This window comes from Sebastes fasciatus, chromosome 21, assembly GCF_043250625.1.
Source record: "Sebastes fasciatus isolate fSebFas1 chromosome 21, fSebFas1.pri, whole genome shotgun sequence".
In the NCBI taxonomy this organism is placed as follows: Eukaryota; Metazoa; Chordata; class Actinopteri; order Perciformes; family Sebastidae; genus Sebastes; species Sebastes fasciatus.
The window spans coordinates 17,688,288-17,705,692 of NC_133815.1; the positions used below are offsets into that span (position 1 = coordinate 17,688,288).

At 37.6% G+C, this 17,405-nt stretch overlaps 2 protein-coding genes across 2 annotated transcripts; one reads left to right on the forward strand and one right to left on the reverse strand.

Moving 5' to 3' along the window:
* Window positions 1-6,799: 6,799 nt before the first annotated feature.
* On the forward strand, window positions 6,800-12,957 carry psme1 (proteasome activator subunit 1). Its single transcript, XM_074622415.1, has 12 exons — window positions 6,800-6,889; window positions 7,015-7,060; window positions 7,386-7,418; window positions 7,922-7,984; window positions 8,204-8,305; window positions 9,953-10,010; window positions 10,438-10,535; window positions 10,735-10,803; window positions 10,906-10,973; window positions 11,770-11,824; window positions 12,083-12,169; window positions 12,728-12,957. The coding sequence occupies exons 2-12, from the start codon at window positions 7,022-7,024 to the stop codon at window positions 12,806-12,808; spliced, it is 753 nt and encodes a 250-aa protein (XP_074478516.1). The 5' UTR covers window positions 6,800-6,889; window positions 7,015-7,021; the 3' UTR covers window positions 12,809-12,957.
* A 38-nt stretch (window positions 12,958-12,995) lies between these two features.
* On the reverse strand, window positions 12,996-15,579 carry fitm1 (fat storage inducing transmembrane protein 1). Its single transcript, XM_074622413.1, has 2 exons — window positions 15,171-15,579; window positions 12,996-13,814 (listed from the first exon to the last, which is right to left on the reverse strand). The coding sequence occupies exons 1-2, from the start codon at window positions 15,458-15,460 to the stop codon at window positions 13,142-13,144; spliced, it is 963 nt and encodes a 320-aa protein (XP_074478514.1). The 5' UTR covers window positions 15,461-15,579; the 3' UTR covers window positions 12,996-13,141.
* Window positions 15,580-17,405: the final 1,826 nt, after the last annotated feature.

The window sequence follows — 17,405 nt, forward strand, 5'->3', positions numbered from 1 at the left end:
AGTGTAGATGTGTGTTCACATGAAACTCCTCCTGAAGAGGTTTCAGGTTACAGACTAGTGCAACAACTCAAGTGTGTTGCACAAGCCTATCTACTTTTACACTTCCTTGTTAAAGTGATAATGTTTTATTCTGCTACACAATGCAACAAGTGAGTATAAAATGCTCCAGGTTAGTTGTAAGTTGTACTTTTTTTTGTTTTATTTTATTTATTTATTTATTTGTTTAACCTTTATTTAAAGGGATTGTTTGTAAGAATCAGAAATGCTTGTTAACAGCGACACCTGTGGCCGTTAAGTCAACGAAAGTCAGCGACGGGCTCATGCTTGTGCTCGCTCTACATAGACGTGAACGAGCATTGATCAAAACAGTGAGGCGACACACGTCAGCTAAACAATGTCTTCCTCACAAAACAAAAAACAATGAATGTATGCAATATCTTTAACGTTTTTAAGTGAAATACTTTATGTTGGTTTTGTTTAATTTCTGTTGTCCTTTTATGTTGGGCACAGATCTTTGTTTATGTTTTCGCTATGCTTCTTCTGTATTTGTTATTATATATAGGCTACTGTCATTTTGAAATAATAAATTAAAAAGAAATCTACTTTTACACTTCCTTGTTAAAGTTATAATGTTTTATTCAGCAACAAGTGAGTATAAAATGGTCCAGGTTAGTTGTAAGTTGTACTTTGTTTTTATTGTAGACCTCAAATCTCAAATACAATCCATGAGAGGTCATTTTTTTAAGTTTTGATGATTGTTTCTGTAAATCCTGCACAATCTATTTATGACAGTAAAGGTAAATCTAAACTGTTTTAGAATGATACGACAATACATACCCCTTAAAGCAGCTCAACTGTTTATGCATGCCATGATATTTTCACACTTGTCTTATTGTGTTACTGTATGGAGTCAGGCTTCACAGTCACCTGTCAAACCTGTTGCATCGCTATATAAACAAGCACTGAAAATACTGGATCAAAAGAAGATGAAATGGCACCACTGTATAATTCTGAAAAGGTATAAGCTGCTCAGGTTTGATAGTTTTATCAAGTTTTCTTTTATCAAATTGATTTTTAAATGTGTGAACAATCTTGCCCCGGCTGTAATTTGTCCATATGTCATCAAAATGAATACCAATAGAATAGCCACTAGGGGATCAACAAATGGTAACTGCAGAGTGGCACAGCGCAAAACTACCTTCGGCCAGTCATCTTTTATAGTAAGAGGAACACATTTCTGGAACGCCCAACCAATGGAAATAAAAATACAACCTGACCTGAAAACGTTTAATGAAAAGGTGAAACACTGGCTGAAACTAAACCAAACCTGTGATCACTGATTATTGATATGTAAATTGATTGTAATGTACAGTGTTGTATTATGGGATTTTATGTAAGATGTGCTATTCTGTATTTTTTTTTTTTATTTATTTTCTTTTTCTTAAAAGCCTAACCAGTGCCAAGGTCTGCAAATTAGCTATGGCTAGAAGTCCTATATACCTTGCATCGGTTGCACTTTAATTAAGTGTAACAATGCCTATGTATTGTCCCTGTCAAATAAACTAATAAAATAAAAATAAAAATTTTATTTATTCCCATTACTATTAGCCTATTATTGTTTATATATTTCTTATTATTACTGAAATAGACCACTGATGTAATGTTTGGTGTTCTGTACTGTTGTTTGTTTTGTGTTCAAGAAAAAAGAAAAAAGAGGAGTTGCAATCTGTTTTCGGTGCATAATTTAAAGGGGCACTCCAGTCATTTAAAATTGAGCTGTGGTTGCGTCTGAAATTCCATACTAACATGCTATTCAGTACGCTAAAACAGCATGTGAGATATTTTAGTATGTCCGAAACCGTAGTATAAAACCAATAGTAGGCAAATTGCATACTATTTCCAGTGAAATATTCCATTATGCAACGCTGGACACTACGCGGCATAAATATCCCAAAGTACGATGGGTTAGTAACGACAACAGCTCTGTGACATCAATAACGCTTCAATTTAACTTTAAGTATAAGATTTCACTTTTCTAGGAGTATATATATATATATTGAATTAATTCAGATGTTGATTCTCACAAACCGTCGTTTTGGTCACATGAGGTTGGCATGGGTTACCATGGTTACACGTCTCCAACCGGCAAGCAGGCTTTCAGTAAGTGACGAGGTAAATTACTGCTCAGTGCTGTTTATTCACACATAAGTATGTTACACCATAGTACGCATATTGAGTATGTAGTACATAGTATGTGATTTTTGACAAAGTCAAAGTCTCATACATTCGTTATTAGGCCTACACTGCCATGTAGTACACTGTGCACACTATATGTACTTACTAGCGTAGAGCATGAATTTCGACCGGGTATAGTGTTGTCTCAAATTGCACGTGCACTGTTGTGCACTCACTGGAAGCTCGGTAGATCAGCTGGTGATCGTCAGCCACGGACATCACGCCGTCACATCGGCAGTAATTCAATTCATACTGATAAATTAACCCAATAATGGCTTCTATTTTACTACAGTAAAGTGGTACTAAAAAACATGTATAACTTAAATTTGTATAGTTTGGTGTTCATTTCAAAAAGCAAAGTTCAAAATTGAAGCAGCAGATGCCCGAGATAATTTAGACATTTAGTTCCGGGGATGGATCGAGCTCCATAAAGAAACGCTTGGAAGAAGATGGAAACAGTGAAAGTAAAATAGTTGGCAGTTGATTTTCTGTCAATCGATTAATCAACTAATCGTTTCAGCTTTAGTGGATACAATAGCAAGAGGAATTTTTTAAAGAAGCAACCTGAAAAGAGACACAAAACAGTTTTTTTCATTAAGCAAAGAGCTGAAAATCTTCCCTTCCTCCACCTCCAAAAGAAACGTGAATCTCTGTGATTTTGGACATCGTGTTACATAATGTCTGAATACTGGAGCTCAAATTTCAAGCAGTTCCCTCTTGCTGCCATTAGAGGCTGTGAAGTTGCCCCCTGAAAGTTTATAGTTAACCATCTAGGAAAATAATGTAATCATCACTTTTACAACATTGATAAGTAGCTGCTGTGAGTGAAACAGTTCTGACTTTCAGTCATGAGCCAGCAGGAGGATTACACTTTATCTACTAACAATACTAACGTCTGGTTGTTAAAAATAGTGACTTTCTCTCTCTGGGAACTGGGGGAGGGGGTTACACACCCACACACACATACTGTACGACCTGTGAACGAGACGGGAAGTAAAGGGGTGGGGGCTACTGTAGATATGAGATAAAGAGAGCTACAACATGTCTGGTTAAACTTCAGCCCTCTCATCTCATGTTCTCTGATAGGGCCTGCAGAGTCAGCAGACAACACACACACCCACACACACAATGAATGAATGCATACGTGCTCTACAGCCACAACCGCAGTCCGCGGTTATGAAAGAGATCATTCAGAAATGCAGCAACTGGCAAAAACCTAAAAGAAGCCTCTAAGTGCTGTTATTTGATTTTACTGTACAGAGGTGTGACTTGTGGCTTTTACAAAATCGTATTTGTCCGTTAAAGGTCACACTTGCTGATCACACATATATAGCTATTTGACGTTAAGTCTCCTCCTATTAAATTGTTCCACCCTGGTTTTAAAGGCCAACAGCCACAATTAAACAGTCAAAAACAATCTAAATGACACAGAAACAAAGGACTTCATGCAACATAACACAATAAATACATTTATATTGGATAATATATCAATGATATGTTCTTCTGTTTGAGGTTCCTATCAATTATCTCAAAGTTCAAGTGCAGGTAGTTCATTTACGTCTAATATTGACCCTTAGTTTTATTAAAATGTATTTTTGTTACTCGGTTATGTGCTCAATTATAGTTTTTACCTTTTTCATGGTCACAATTTTGGTCTCATTATTACAGTGATGCCACCGTTTTTAAGGAAAGTTTCTTGAGTAAGTAATCGGTAGTTTAGGGCTGCAACTAACCATTATATTCATGGTCAATTAATCTGTCGATAATTTTCTCTAATAATCAATTAGTTGTTTGGTCTATAAGATCTCGGAAAATAGTAAAAAATGTCAATCAGTGTTTCCCAAAGCCCAAGATGACGTCCTCAAATGTCTTGTGTTGTCCACAACGCAAGGATATTCAGTTTAACATCATAGAGGAGTAAAGAAATCTGAAAATATTCACATTTTAGAAGCTGGAATTTTTTTCCTTAAAGAATTACTCTGACTAATCAGTTATCAAAATAGTTGGCGATTAATGTAATAGTAGACAACTAATCGATCAATCGTTGCAGCTCTAGTAGACTCAGAATCATCATTTCTCTGTCAATAATCTACTGATTAATCAAGCAAATGAATAATTAATGTTCAAGCCTGAGTGAATAGGTAATTATTCTGATTTCTCCATTGTCTGCAAGAAGACTGATTTGTGCGGTACACTGTATGGTTACCATTTAAAAGATGTTGGACGTATAAAGTTCACCAAAAATAATGTGGTTAAAGTACCAGGTGATTATTAAGTAGTCCTAAGACTACTATATATGATCAAATGCTGACTGTATGTGTCTCTGAATTTTCGTTTCCTCACCCAATGTGGCACATAATATATACAAAAAGAGTGTTAACATTTTCCCATCAGCTATTTTCAAAGGTCATATTAGCTATATTAGCAATTCTTAATCAGAGTGATATGCAATGCAAGCAGTTTCTAACGAGCTAGACTGTGGCTTTCTGCAACCATTTGGATCTTTCACAATGCATTGACTCAGTCAGAGAGTAACTGTGGAGGGGGATGTTGACGTCCTGTAGAAAGAGATAATTTACTGACGTGGTCACAAATCCTGAAGTTCTCTACCTCCCACCTCTACCCGCCCTACTTTTTTGTTCATACACGACCTTTGTCCGCAGTATTTCTCAACAGCCTCCCTGAACTCAACAACACACGGCACTGAGTTTTTTTAATCACTCACTAAATCAAATCAAAGGATCAATAACTAATGATGCTGGCCCTGTAAACATGTGCGCTCTTTGACCTTTGGATCCAACTTTGAAAAATGCCTCATGCCCGATGAGTGATGTGTTATTGTGTCTCAGTGTATGCTACTACACACTACAGATGTTCAGTTAGTTATATTACAAAGATTTATGCAGCAGTAAAGCAAACAACCATCACATTATCACCTATTGATCAGCCAAGTGATTCAATTTATGTGTGGCCTATTCATCTCCTGACGTGATTAGAGATAATGGTTTTAAGTCTGAATCTAGTATAACACAGAGTATGTTGGCATAATGATGGCACGTAACAGTGCAGATGACTTTGACACTGCTAGTGTTTACAGTGGGAGGCTCTGACGTCCTTTCTGTCCTCTCAGGATCTTGTATTTATTTTAGGTTTTAACCATGACTGGGTCAACCTGAGCTCTGTCCACACAGCTCCTGACGAAAGAGCGTACGCAACAGCACACACACACTTTGGCCTTGGGTTTCTAGTGATCAATACTGAGATAAAGTGGTGCTCTCCTGCTGATGGGGTTGTTTGATTGTAAAGACCTGCGGATATTTTACAGAAGAATGTTTATATCATTTAGGCTAACTGGTTCACACCCTTTTATATAAGCATATGATTTAGTCTTTTAAAAAACACATATAATGACATACCTTCACAGGTTTACTCTGGTGCTGTTAATCATTATCTATTAACTGTAGTTTGCCACAAAGCACTTTCATGTACTCCACTTGGAACAGCACCATCACCTAGTGGACACAGTCAGAACTTACTGTAGTACTGAAGTACTGAAGTAAACTGTAACAAAATGTTAATGAAAACCATTGTAATATACAGTACAGTATGTGATAACTTGTGGAAAAGGGCTTAATATGATATATGGAAAACAAGTAGTTGTGCACACTACTCAAGCAAAAAATGTCAAAATGCATTGATTTTTCATAATGCCTTTTTTCAGTTATTGCAGTTGATGCATTTTTTTTCTTTATTTGATTTTTTTTATATAAGTATTTATTTATTTTACAGATTTTTAGATGTATTAATTCTAAATAATACATGTTATCATTATAGCTATAATATAGAATTATTATGCATAACTACTAATCTAAAAAAGAAACTTGATTTCAGTTTTTTATTCCCAAGGACTGCTTTATATATATATATATATATATATATATATATACACACATATATATATATAAGTATTTATTAAACATATACAGTATACTTATACTTATACATTTCATTGGAAATACAGGTCGGTGTTGCTACCTGCTTGGCATTACTGCCGCACCTCCAGCGGTGCCTTATATATATATATATATATATATAATATATATATAATATATATATATATTATATATATATATTATATATATATTACATATTTTATATTTATTTTACATATACAATACAGTATATACATGTATATGTATATATGTATATATATTATATTATATATATATATATATTACATATTTTATATTTATTTTGCATATACAATACAGTATATACATATATATTTTACATATTTTATATTTATTTTACATATACAATACAGTATATACATATATATATAAAAGTATTTATTATACAATACAGTATATACATATATATATAAATTCTAAATAATACATATTGATGATTATAGCTATAATATAGAATTATTATGCACAACTATTAATCTAAAAAAGAAAACAGTGTTAATTTCAGTTTTTTAGAGATCTACAGTATTTCTAATCAGTGGCTCCTGTTATAGGAAATGAAATGCCAAAAGCTTCCTTAAAAACTACAACTCCCACAATGCACCAGGATGATGTGATATTGAATCTGGGGAAAGTACGGAACTGCCTCGACTAACTTTCATTTTCGTTTTTTATGCTGAGTAACTGTGAGTATCGCACCGTGTCGTGCACGGCGTTGAATTACACAAATTAAAGCGCTTATTCTTCGTTATCTCGGCTTTGTTGAAGTTTAAACGCTTTTATAAAGTTGATAAAGTAACTTGCTCCGCAGAGACGACATGGCTGCTTTGCAGATCCGCGTCGAGTCCAAGAAACAGGTGAGCATGAATGTCTGCTAGCATGAGTTAACCCTGCTGTATAACGTTACCGACACGTTAAACCCACTTTCCCTTCATACTCCTGGTCGGTGACGCTGACAGGTGAGCAGGTGTTCAGATGAGTGTTTGTTCTGATAACTGGACAGACAGTAAGGGTCATATGAGGTCATAGGCTGTGTAAAGTAGGAGGTGAGCAGACAGTTGTTTAATTAGCTGCTATTTGTGTGAATAGGAGCTGTTTTACTAAATATCCTTCATATAGCAACAATGTCAAAAACATACATGAACATGATGATAACTCAATCATATAATCTCTTCATTGCAGGTGGATGACTTCTGCCAAAAGCTCAGCAAGGAGGTAATTTATCCAATAGTTGCAAATCTCTCCCAACTAGGGATGTCACGGTACCAGAAATCTAGTAGTCCATACCAATACCAGTGAATTTACACGATTCTCGATACCAATTCCATACCACGGTAAAAAAATAAATAAATCCCATGTAATTCAACACGCACTCCTTTATTAAAACATTTGAACATTACAAAAAACAGAGGCATGTAGCCTTTAAGTAATAAATAAAATGTCTATTGACATGGCAAAACAGAACAGTGGCATGTAGCCTTCAAGTATTTAAAACAAACAATATTGTCTGGATGCTCCGGTACCAGATGACCATCACAGGCATCGTTCGGTACCTTAAAATACGAGTACCGTCATATTTTTCGAATTTTGGTACCGAGTTGGTAACGAAGTATCTGTTCTCGTGACATCCCTACTCCCAACTGTCCCATTAATTTATGTCTGTCATTGATATGAACTGTGCTTTTTTTTTTTTTTATTTTTTTTTTTATAAATAACAGGCCGAAGACCTGGTTTCCAAATTCTTCCCACAGAAGATTGAAGAGCTGCAGATGCTGTTGAAGGTATCGATCTGTGGCCATACTGGGGTCCTGCAGGGTGTGGGGGGGGAGGGGGGGGTTCTTTAGCAAAATAAGACTTCCTGTTCTTTTCCTTAACAATAAAAGTATTTTATTATAACGTTTCTTTTTCTTGAGCCAAAATTCCCTCAGATGATGGGCTGTTCTGTCAATCAGTCCCTGAAAAGTTGTCAGACGTAACATGACATGTATGTTTTCCGTCAGACATCTTTCAGCTGTGATGACCTGGCATCCATGAAGGCTCCGCTGGACATCCCGTTCCCAGACCCAGCTAAAGAGGAGGCCAAACGCAAGAAGAAAGAGGAGGTACAGTACGTCCCACCCTCAGGAGGTTTGAGGCTGTATTGTCTTAAAAAATGATGTAACTCCGATGATGTGAGCATGCTGGTTGGAAGAAGTCCACATAAAGCATTAGAGGGTTAAGACATTTCTTTCTTTGAGTGCTGCAGTGATGATGTATTATTGTAGGCCAACCAGGAACTTGGCATCGCATTAGTTCTCTTGACAAAAAGCCAATGAGATTATTGCAGAAAATAAGCTCTGTGGCAAACACACGTTTATGATACTTACATGTTTTGTTCAGCAAGATAATCTTCACAAATGAACACCGCTTTTATGATTTTTAAAGCGTAAATGCGATCGCCAGGAGTAAACAGTTAACGTTAGGTTATAAACAAACTACACCACGGTCACATGACGTCACCACCACTGAACTGGGTGGACTAGTGTTCGGCATGATGACGTTTTGTAGTCTCTATAGCCACTTCTTAGCAACATGCCGTAAAAGCTTCAAAATTCACGAGTGGGATATTTACTACTGACATATATTTTATGTCGTAGAACAAAACTTTAAAATCTCTTTAGCTTCAGCCATCTAATCAAAAACCCATTTAAAAAAAAAAAACCATTCGACTTCAAGACGATGGAACCAGAGGTGCAAAACTTCAAATTCATATCCGGGTTTGAGGACTCATTCCTGCAGCACTCTATTGCCACTAGGTTTAATTTAGCTATCACCTGCAATTTGTTAAGTATTTGCTGAATTAAGAACACTTCAGGGGGTTTAAGAGGTTGAATGGATACTAAACACCAGTGCCGTATTATATAAATATCATAGGCTTCATAATAAGGAGTCTTACTTAAGTATTTTATTTTCCTAACCGTTGAATTTCTTCAGGAGCGCTGCATAAAGCCTCTCAACTGGGATCCTCAATCAAGGGTTTATATTTAGCGCTTCATGTAATATCAAGACACAACACTAAAACTGAGTCATTTGTTACCATGGCAACCAATCGCTGTGCAATTTCCAAGGACTGCTTTACAAATTGGCAGTGAGTGGGCTTTTTTTATTTTGGGTGAGTAAAAAAAAATATCTAAATTGCCCTGAATTATGTGTTTTATTTGGCTTCAAATCATATTCAGGCTATAGATTTTTTTATTAGACAAGTACTCAAAAGAATACCCATTTAAGGGATTGAAGTATCCTGCAGGGGCTTTTTGCAGCACAAAATGATCATTGATTTTAGGATGAAAGCAGAAAAATCACTGAAGCACAAGATATTTATTCACACTTTATTGTATCCCTTATTTATACAGATGTCCCCTCTATTTTCGCAGTTGCTGTCATATTGTGCAAATTGATTTAGAGGAGGAAAGAGTGCATCGCTGCCAGTGTTAATAGTTTTATGTGGGGGGAGGGAAATGGGTTTAAATACTATTTGGGATCATACAGCAGCTCAGGGGAACGAACGTGAGTCTGTTGGAGTGCTTTCAGAAGCTGTGTGCGAGGAGCAGAGACTGCTGGAATGAGGTTACATTTCTTATACAAAGAAAAAAAATCCAGCATTTGACATCTTCACTTAGCCAGCTACGGAAAGATGTGGGAGAGCTGTCTGAGAGATTAATAGGCGGTGAAAACTCTCTGACCTGCTGCCTTCTGTTCTTATGTTACAGAAGGAGAAGAAGGAAGGGAAGAAAGACAAGGACGGCGATAAAGAGGATGAAGACTCAGGTAGAGATGATGACGACGGCGACAAGTGATAAATCAACATACGGCAGTGGTTGGCAAACACTGTGCAACGCAGTCACTATTAAACAAAGATATCTCTGTTTAAAAAATGTTTATATGCCAGGATTGTGATATGCAAAGTTTAATTTCACAAATCTCATTGCAAGAGGTGAATATTTTAGCTACATCCAATCCCAGCAAAATATTATTGCTTTTCTACCGACTCCCTAACCAATAGTATTGAAATTCAGTCCAACTGTAGTAACTGGGGAGCAAGTGAACCACGTTTAATTGTTCATGAAATTTTGATATGCATGTTCTAAATTAATAAAAGAAATCCTCTTAGAAAGCAGCCCAACTGAACCAGATTGTTCTGATATTGTGACCAAGTGAAAGAATATTTAAGGATGTTTTTTTTTTTGTCCATTAGGTCCTCCTTGTGGTCCCATCTGCACCAACGAGCGAGTGGAGAGTCTCCTGGCGGAGGTCAAGCCTCAGATCCAGACACTCAAGGAGAAGCTCAACACGGTCAGTCTCTTAAATAGTCTCTTTGATTCGTTTTATACCAAGAAATGTGGTTATTACCTTTACTTATCTAGTGCACAACACGTGTAAATAATATGCCTTTGAGTGCATATGATTTTATGTAACAAAAGACAGAAGAAATAACACAATGACAAACTCGTATATCACACCACATATTAATAAATTCTGATTTCCCTGGCAGGTCTCAATGTGGGTGCAACTCAATATCCCTAAAATTGAAGATGGTAACAACTTTGGAGTGGCTGTACAGGTTGGTACCTGCTGATGATTTGGTGTTTGAACACTTTCACTTTCTCTCGTGTTGTGAAGTGTCTCCAGTTTTAGATTTTAACATCCTTGTTTGTCCAAACAGGAGAAAGTGTTCGAGCTGCTGACCAGCACGCGCACCAAGATCGAGGCGTTCCAAACCCAGATTTCAAAGTAAGAGCCCACGCCAATGCTGCTCATTAAGTGGTAGATTTTGTTTTATTTGAATGATAAACAAAAGATGCAGTCACACCAACAAGGTGCATCATCTCTTTCATCAATGCATCTACACCCACACAGGTGTTGCCAGTTATTTTGGCTGGTTATAGCAGCTGGGCACAGTCATGCTCGTCATTCGCTGAGATCATCAAACGCCAGAAGCAATTGTCAGCATTATAAATGTGTTAGTTGTTGAGCCCAAAATAGGTGCAACAAAACACAAGTGTCAGGCAGCTGTTCATGGACTGTACACACACACACACACAGTCCTGAAAACAGATACAAGTAGTCATAATAACTGAATACACCATAATTAAGAGCTACAGGGCATTACAGACGTTTACAAATTTGAAGGTTTGACCATTATTTACCTCTCATTCAGGAAAATCTGTGTAATGAGTTTATGCATCAGTGCATTCAGTGTGATATGCAAAAACACCTTCATTTTAAAGCAAAACTGTCACTTTTGAGAAAAGAAATAATACAATTCACCCCTCACAAATTAAAAGTTGAATTCATAAGCATTAAAGCACACCGTTGCTCGATTCAGTACACTCAGGTTTTGGTAGCTTGATCAGCAAAAGCTACGGTCTTGCTTTAATCAAAACTGGACTGGGGGTTTCTTGGATATCACAGTTACAACAGAAATTTGGGCACTCACTGATATTAAAGATAATTATGCAGTAATATATATAATTTTTATGACTGTTATAAATGAACAAAAGTAACTTGTCTTTCTCCTGTTTGTTAGATATTACAGCGAGAGAGGCGATGCTGTGGCCAAAGCCTCCAAGCAAAACCACGTGGTCAGTATCTCATATGTTGTCACAAAGTAATACACATGTATGTGTGTTTCTGTGTATTAATGGTCACACACTCAGTGATAGAATAAATTGAGATGAATGTCCATTGTGTGCCACCTGCACACCCTGTATGCTCTATTTGTATGTAAAATAATGACTTGTTATGATAATCATGTTGCGTAAATTGGGTACATACTGGATGAACCATGCACTGTATGCTTTTGCATATAAACTCTGTGTCTTGTGTGCTTTCTGCCGCAGGGAGACTACAGACAGCTGGTTCATGAGCTGGACCAGTATCAGTACAATGAGCTCCGCCTTATGATCCTGGACATCCGCAACACATATGTAAGACACCCAACGCCCTCTTGTTTACCGTTTGCTTTCTGAAAAGATTGTTTCATGTATGAAAAATGGATCAAAATCAAATTGTATAAAGTCCGTGTACATGTATCAAACCGAATATACCATCTGTTGCAATCACGCACTGTACTTTGAATACAACCACCCACACATCTATAAGATATTCCAGTCGTGTCCCAGCAGCAGCAGGGACGGTGTCTAAATGGAATCCGTTCCTTCTTAATAGGAGGGTAATTAAACTAATTGCTGTGCTTGTGTTAAATTGATTGGCGCTCCATCTCCTATCCATTAATCACTGTTTGTCTCCTTCCTCTGGCTATTGTCCTCCCGTGTTTGATGCTGTTAATGAACAAGGCGGTACAGGTGATGATGAAAGGAGCTGTTTGACACGATTACAGCTCCGGATCTGGGCGTCTCTCTCTCTTTTATTACTGCCTCTGACCTTTCTGTCTCTCTCGCATGCTGTCCATCTTTCTTATATCTTTCTCGCGCCACATTTCCACTGATGATTCCCTCTCTCTTTCTGTATCTCTCTCTCTGCAGGCTGTGCTGTTTGACATCATTAACAAGAACTATGACAAGATTAAGAAGCCCAGAGGAGACGGCAAGGCTCTCATCTACTGAGACTCCAGCAGCTCTCTAACAAGATACAACTAGTGTAGTATGACACTCAAGTAACAAAACACCTGCCCTGACCAAAAAAAAAATCTTCTTTTTCTTATTCTGCATTCATTTTGGTTCAGATTACAAAATAAAGCAACATGATTCCGATACTTCTGTGTGCTCTTCTCTTGTCTGAATGGGAATTTAAAGCTGTAGTAGTGTTGTCAAAGGTTTTTAGGTGATACACTACACCTAGATTCTCCTCGCAGCCCTAATAAGAAGCCACTTTGACTTTCCAAAACTTGAGCCTGAGCTTTCAAGGTCACAACGACATCCCCAAAACAGAGTTTCACACTACTTATGTTGTTTATCGATGTCTGTGGTGGTGAATAATCCCTCTCCCGGCAAACCAGGACAACCCCAGCTCTGTTTGAGTCTGTACCACCCCTGATAGAGTCCTCGCCATCCCAGGTAGCCCAGAGCTCCACCCAGCTGCTGCGCGGGGAACTTGGGGAAGTGCGCGAGCAAACACAGCAGCAGGAACATCCAAACAGCGAGTAGAACCACACACAGGAGGAAGATGAACCTTAAAGGGGCACAAGGTGACCTCTGCAGAGGTTTTGTTTGAGCCAGGTGAGGACCAAAGACGGACAATTCCTCCGCAAGCAGCAGGCAACACAAGCAGACGATGAGGACGTCCTGGGATACTTCGTAACCTCTCCACAACATGTTGGCTCTGAGGCAGGAAGCCCGGGTCTGGTCTTCATGCAGGAGCAGCAGGGCCTGTACAGAGGAGGCGGTGCCTTGGATGTCCTGGGCAGGGGTCATAAGTTCATAACAGGTTCCTGTTGCATCCTCCAGCAGGTTCAGGAGACGCTGGCAGCCCCACCAGAGCAACCCCGCGACCCCTATCCGAGAGAGGTGGCGGAGGAGGAGAGAGGGGGAGTGACGGGCGGAGGCGGAGAGGAGAAGGATGAAGGAACCTGTGAAGATGCAGGTCCAACCCCATGTGGACTTCAGGAACTTCCTGCAAGAGAGCAGAAATTAGCGTTACTTGAAATGTTACTCGTAAAAAAACAATACAATAATGCAATTAAAAATAGTCCCACCCAGTCAAATCCATAGGTACTTTACAAGGTCGACACTTCACATAGTTCAACACATATACAGCACTGCAATGGATTTATTACGGTTGACGATAACGACAAGTTAGGCAAGTACGTTCGTCCTTTTGAATCCGCTCAAACTTGTTCTACCAAAGTATGCATGATCGCTCCGCTAATGGCTTCACATTCATGAGGTACATAAGATCAAAATAACCTCACAAAAAAAGCCTCACGGGCATTCGGTTCATGTATTAACTGGTAGTAACTTAACTCCTGTACTTTAAAATGTGCGGTTGGATAGGTACCAATAAACATACTATTAATATTGTATAACTTTAACTGAACAGTGACCGCATTTGTGACACTGTCAGTGTAATGGGTAATTCATGGTGTAAGTGTTGTATAAGTAGAGAGGAGTCAGTCAAAGTTAGCTAACATTTATGGAGTTATAGGAGTGTCATAAAAAAAGAATAAATCTATAAAGAATAAGAAAATAAATGTGGAAATATAAAGATAAATAACAAGATATAAAAGAATAATTTTGAGCATTTTCTATTATCGATTTGTTCATCTATTTCTGTATACATGTATTTCTATATTTTAAAAATATGTCTTTTTTGCATATAAATTACTGAAATAAATAAATGTGAAAAATAAATGAAAATACTTAGATATATTCTATTATATTTTTTTATTTACCTTTATATTTCCAAATGATTTATTTACTTATGTATTCTTTATTTATTTCCCTTGATATTCACACTTTTAAAAGATACTTATTTTTTATTTTATTTATTCCTCTTTGTATTTCCACATTTATTTTCTTATTTTACAGATTTATTCCATTTTATGTCTCCTATAATAAAAAAATACAAAAAAATACATTAATTCTCATAATTGTTTACATTTATTGTATGTTTGGATTAATAAAAGAAATTCTTCTTCCTCTCTTCTTAATAATGTCATGATTGGCAATAACTTGATTTATGTAGTAATGTCATATAGCCTAGACCATGTTCAGCCATGCAACATATTAATGACTATACCTACTTAACTATATTTGGTGTGAAAGTGCAGTTTTAAATTTGAACTCCTAAATTGAACTGTTCTTCAATGCACCAGGTGAGTTTAATGACCTGTGGGCTCGTAGTGACAGCCATTGAGGACAGGCTTTAAAGGAGCATGCAGATCCAACTGAAAATCATGCAGCCACTTTATTCATTTCCAACAATAGCAACTAGTTATTTCCATTTAAAAGCAAAAAAACACAAGCATACCTGTACAGGTAGTTGTTGCTGTTGGCGAAGATGCTGTACTTTGACACCCAGAAACTCAGCACAGGACCAAACAGAACCACAGCAGACAGCATCAGGTGGAAATGTCGTCTGACCAGGTCGCTTCCTAAAATCCTGGCCAGTATGTTTGTTACAAACACCAGAGCGGCGTTCAGCAGTCTGAGGATGAACTTTCCCAGCAGAATCACATCTGCAGCCATCATGTGTAACTTCTCCAAGTTGATCTCTGGTGAGAAGAAGCCATTTGAGGAGTTTTCGGTCTTTCCATCCATGTTTCTCTGCTCCGTTTGCCTTCTTCTTGATGATACCTTTTGTGCTTTTAGATTCAATTTTGACAGTGTTTTTTCCTCTTCTTCTCTCTTTGTGTCCAATTAAGATCCCTGTGGTGGAGTCTGCCTCACTTTATTTTGACTTTGAAAGGCACAGCAGTTCTACTCTGGGGTGCCTTTCTACTTTATCACTGTCAGGAGTGCAGGAGAGCACACATGGTTTATAAAAATACAATCCCTCTCTCCCCTTTACCCTCTGAAGCCCTCCCCCTCCACAATGTGGACATGGTAACGCCTGCTGCTGTAACTGACCCCGTTATTCTCAAAACAACGACCCAACGCTTTGTGAATTTGATCCCATTAGATTGCAACAAATGATAAGAAAAACTTCAAAATAAAACTCTAAATTTTGCAAGATGGCTTAAAACAACTACTTTGCAATCACACTGGAATAACATTTGCATTTAGCATAAAAAAAACAACCTGCGTAAAGAATCATTCTGGCTTAAAAGGGCTCGTTTGGCTCCCTCTTTAAGGTTCTCCTTTAGTCTCTCCATTCTTAGAATCAGCTGTTGGAGCCAAAACTAATTTAAGTTATAAACTGTTGGCAGTCTGCATTTGGCGCCACGAACAGCTGCGTTTCTCACAGTGCTTTCAGTCTTCTTTATTTCCAGGCCCAGTCCCCAGGCCTGAGCCTCTTAAACCTCTTCAACTCCCAGAGCCAAATTGAGTAAATTTATCCCTTTCCGAGGGATTTATGCTCAATAAAAACATACTCGAACTGTTTTCACAAGCCAGGACATCCAGTCCCACCACTATATATAGAGTCCATATCCATACCAGTACTGCTGGAGTCCATATGTGAAAAGTGGTGTGCTAAAAACATAATAATATGTAAGGGATTGACATCTTCTGTTACTTTCTTCCATTTGCCTTTTCAGTAATTCAAGTGTTTCTGTGGCCTCCTCTTCCTGATAAGTGATCTGAAGACCTTTTCCTTTGATTGAAACTGTAGCTGAGATGATACATTATTACCACCACTGTGTTGGTGTATTAAGTATTGTATTAAATAGGAACACTGAAGTGTAAATGAACCCGGACGTGCCAACGAATCTCTTGTCTAATTTTAGACCACTTAACTGCACTTAGCTGTCATTACAACGACCTTCAGGCGACTCTGCCGTGGTTCCTGTAGCAGCTAATTGTAAGTCGTCTGTTATGTGTTACTGGCAAAAGAAACTTTTCACGTGATGTTTAGTTCAGTGTGACGAAATATTAGTTAAGTGCAAATGGAAACTGATCTCCCTTTAGTTCAACAGGATATGAAAATGCTGCATTTTCTCAGGGCCTCACTTTTTTGCAGGTTTAAAGGGGAACTACACACATTTTAAAAATTCATACATGTTATTCCTATGGTCTAAGACAGTCCAAAAAATATTAGTAAACATGAAGTAGTCTCTCCCAAATCAAAAACTAGAGTGCTAAAACTCAAACTTGTGATGTCATAGGGTATAAAGTGTGGAGCTGCTCCATAGACGGTGAATGGGAGATTGATTTTGTGGACCCACAGAATGTTTGTTTTCTTTTTTATACCTAAAAAGAAATGGGGAAGATAAGCTTCGTCCAAAATCACAATCTTTGTACTACATACCCAATTTGTGTACTATCATTCAAGATACTTTTGTATTAATAAACATGTAGTATGCATCTTTTCGGATGCACTGAGCAGTAATTTACGTCGTCACTTCCTGAGAGCCTCCTTGCCTGTTAGAGATGTGTAACCATGGTAACCCGTGCCAACCTCATGTAACCAAAACGACTGTTTGTGAGAATCAAAGTCTGAATTAAATTTAAAATATATATTACACCTAATAAGTGAAATCTTATATTTACAGTTGAATTGAAGCATTATTGATGTTACAGAGCTGTCCGTCACCGTCTGTTATGA

What these genes read in the sequence shown, in the direction of transcription:
- fitm1 (XM_074622413.1), bottom strand. Translation starts at nt 15,460, where the DNA reads ATGGATGGAAAGACCGAAAACTCCTCAAATGGCTTCTTCTCACCAGAG. An exon ending in AGCAACAACTACCTGTACAG is followed by an intron (nt 13,815 to 15,170) that starts GTATGCTTGTGT and finishes GCTCTCTTGCAG; the next exon opens with GAAGTTCCTGAAGTCCACAT.
- psme1 (XM_074622415.1), top strand. Translation starts at nt 7,022, where the DNA reads ATGGCTGCTTTGCAGATCCGCGTCGAGTCCAAGAAACAG. An exon ending in GCGTCGAGTCCAAGAAACAG is followed by an intron (nt 7,061 to 7,385) that starts GTGAGCATGAAT and finishes TCTTCATTGCAG; the next exon opens with GTGGATGACTTCTGCCAAAA. An exon ending in AACGCAAGAAGAAAGAGGAG is followed by an intron (nt 8,306 to 9,952) that starts GTACAGTACGTC and finishes CTTATGTTACAG; the next exon opens with AAGGAGAAGAAGGAAGGGAA.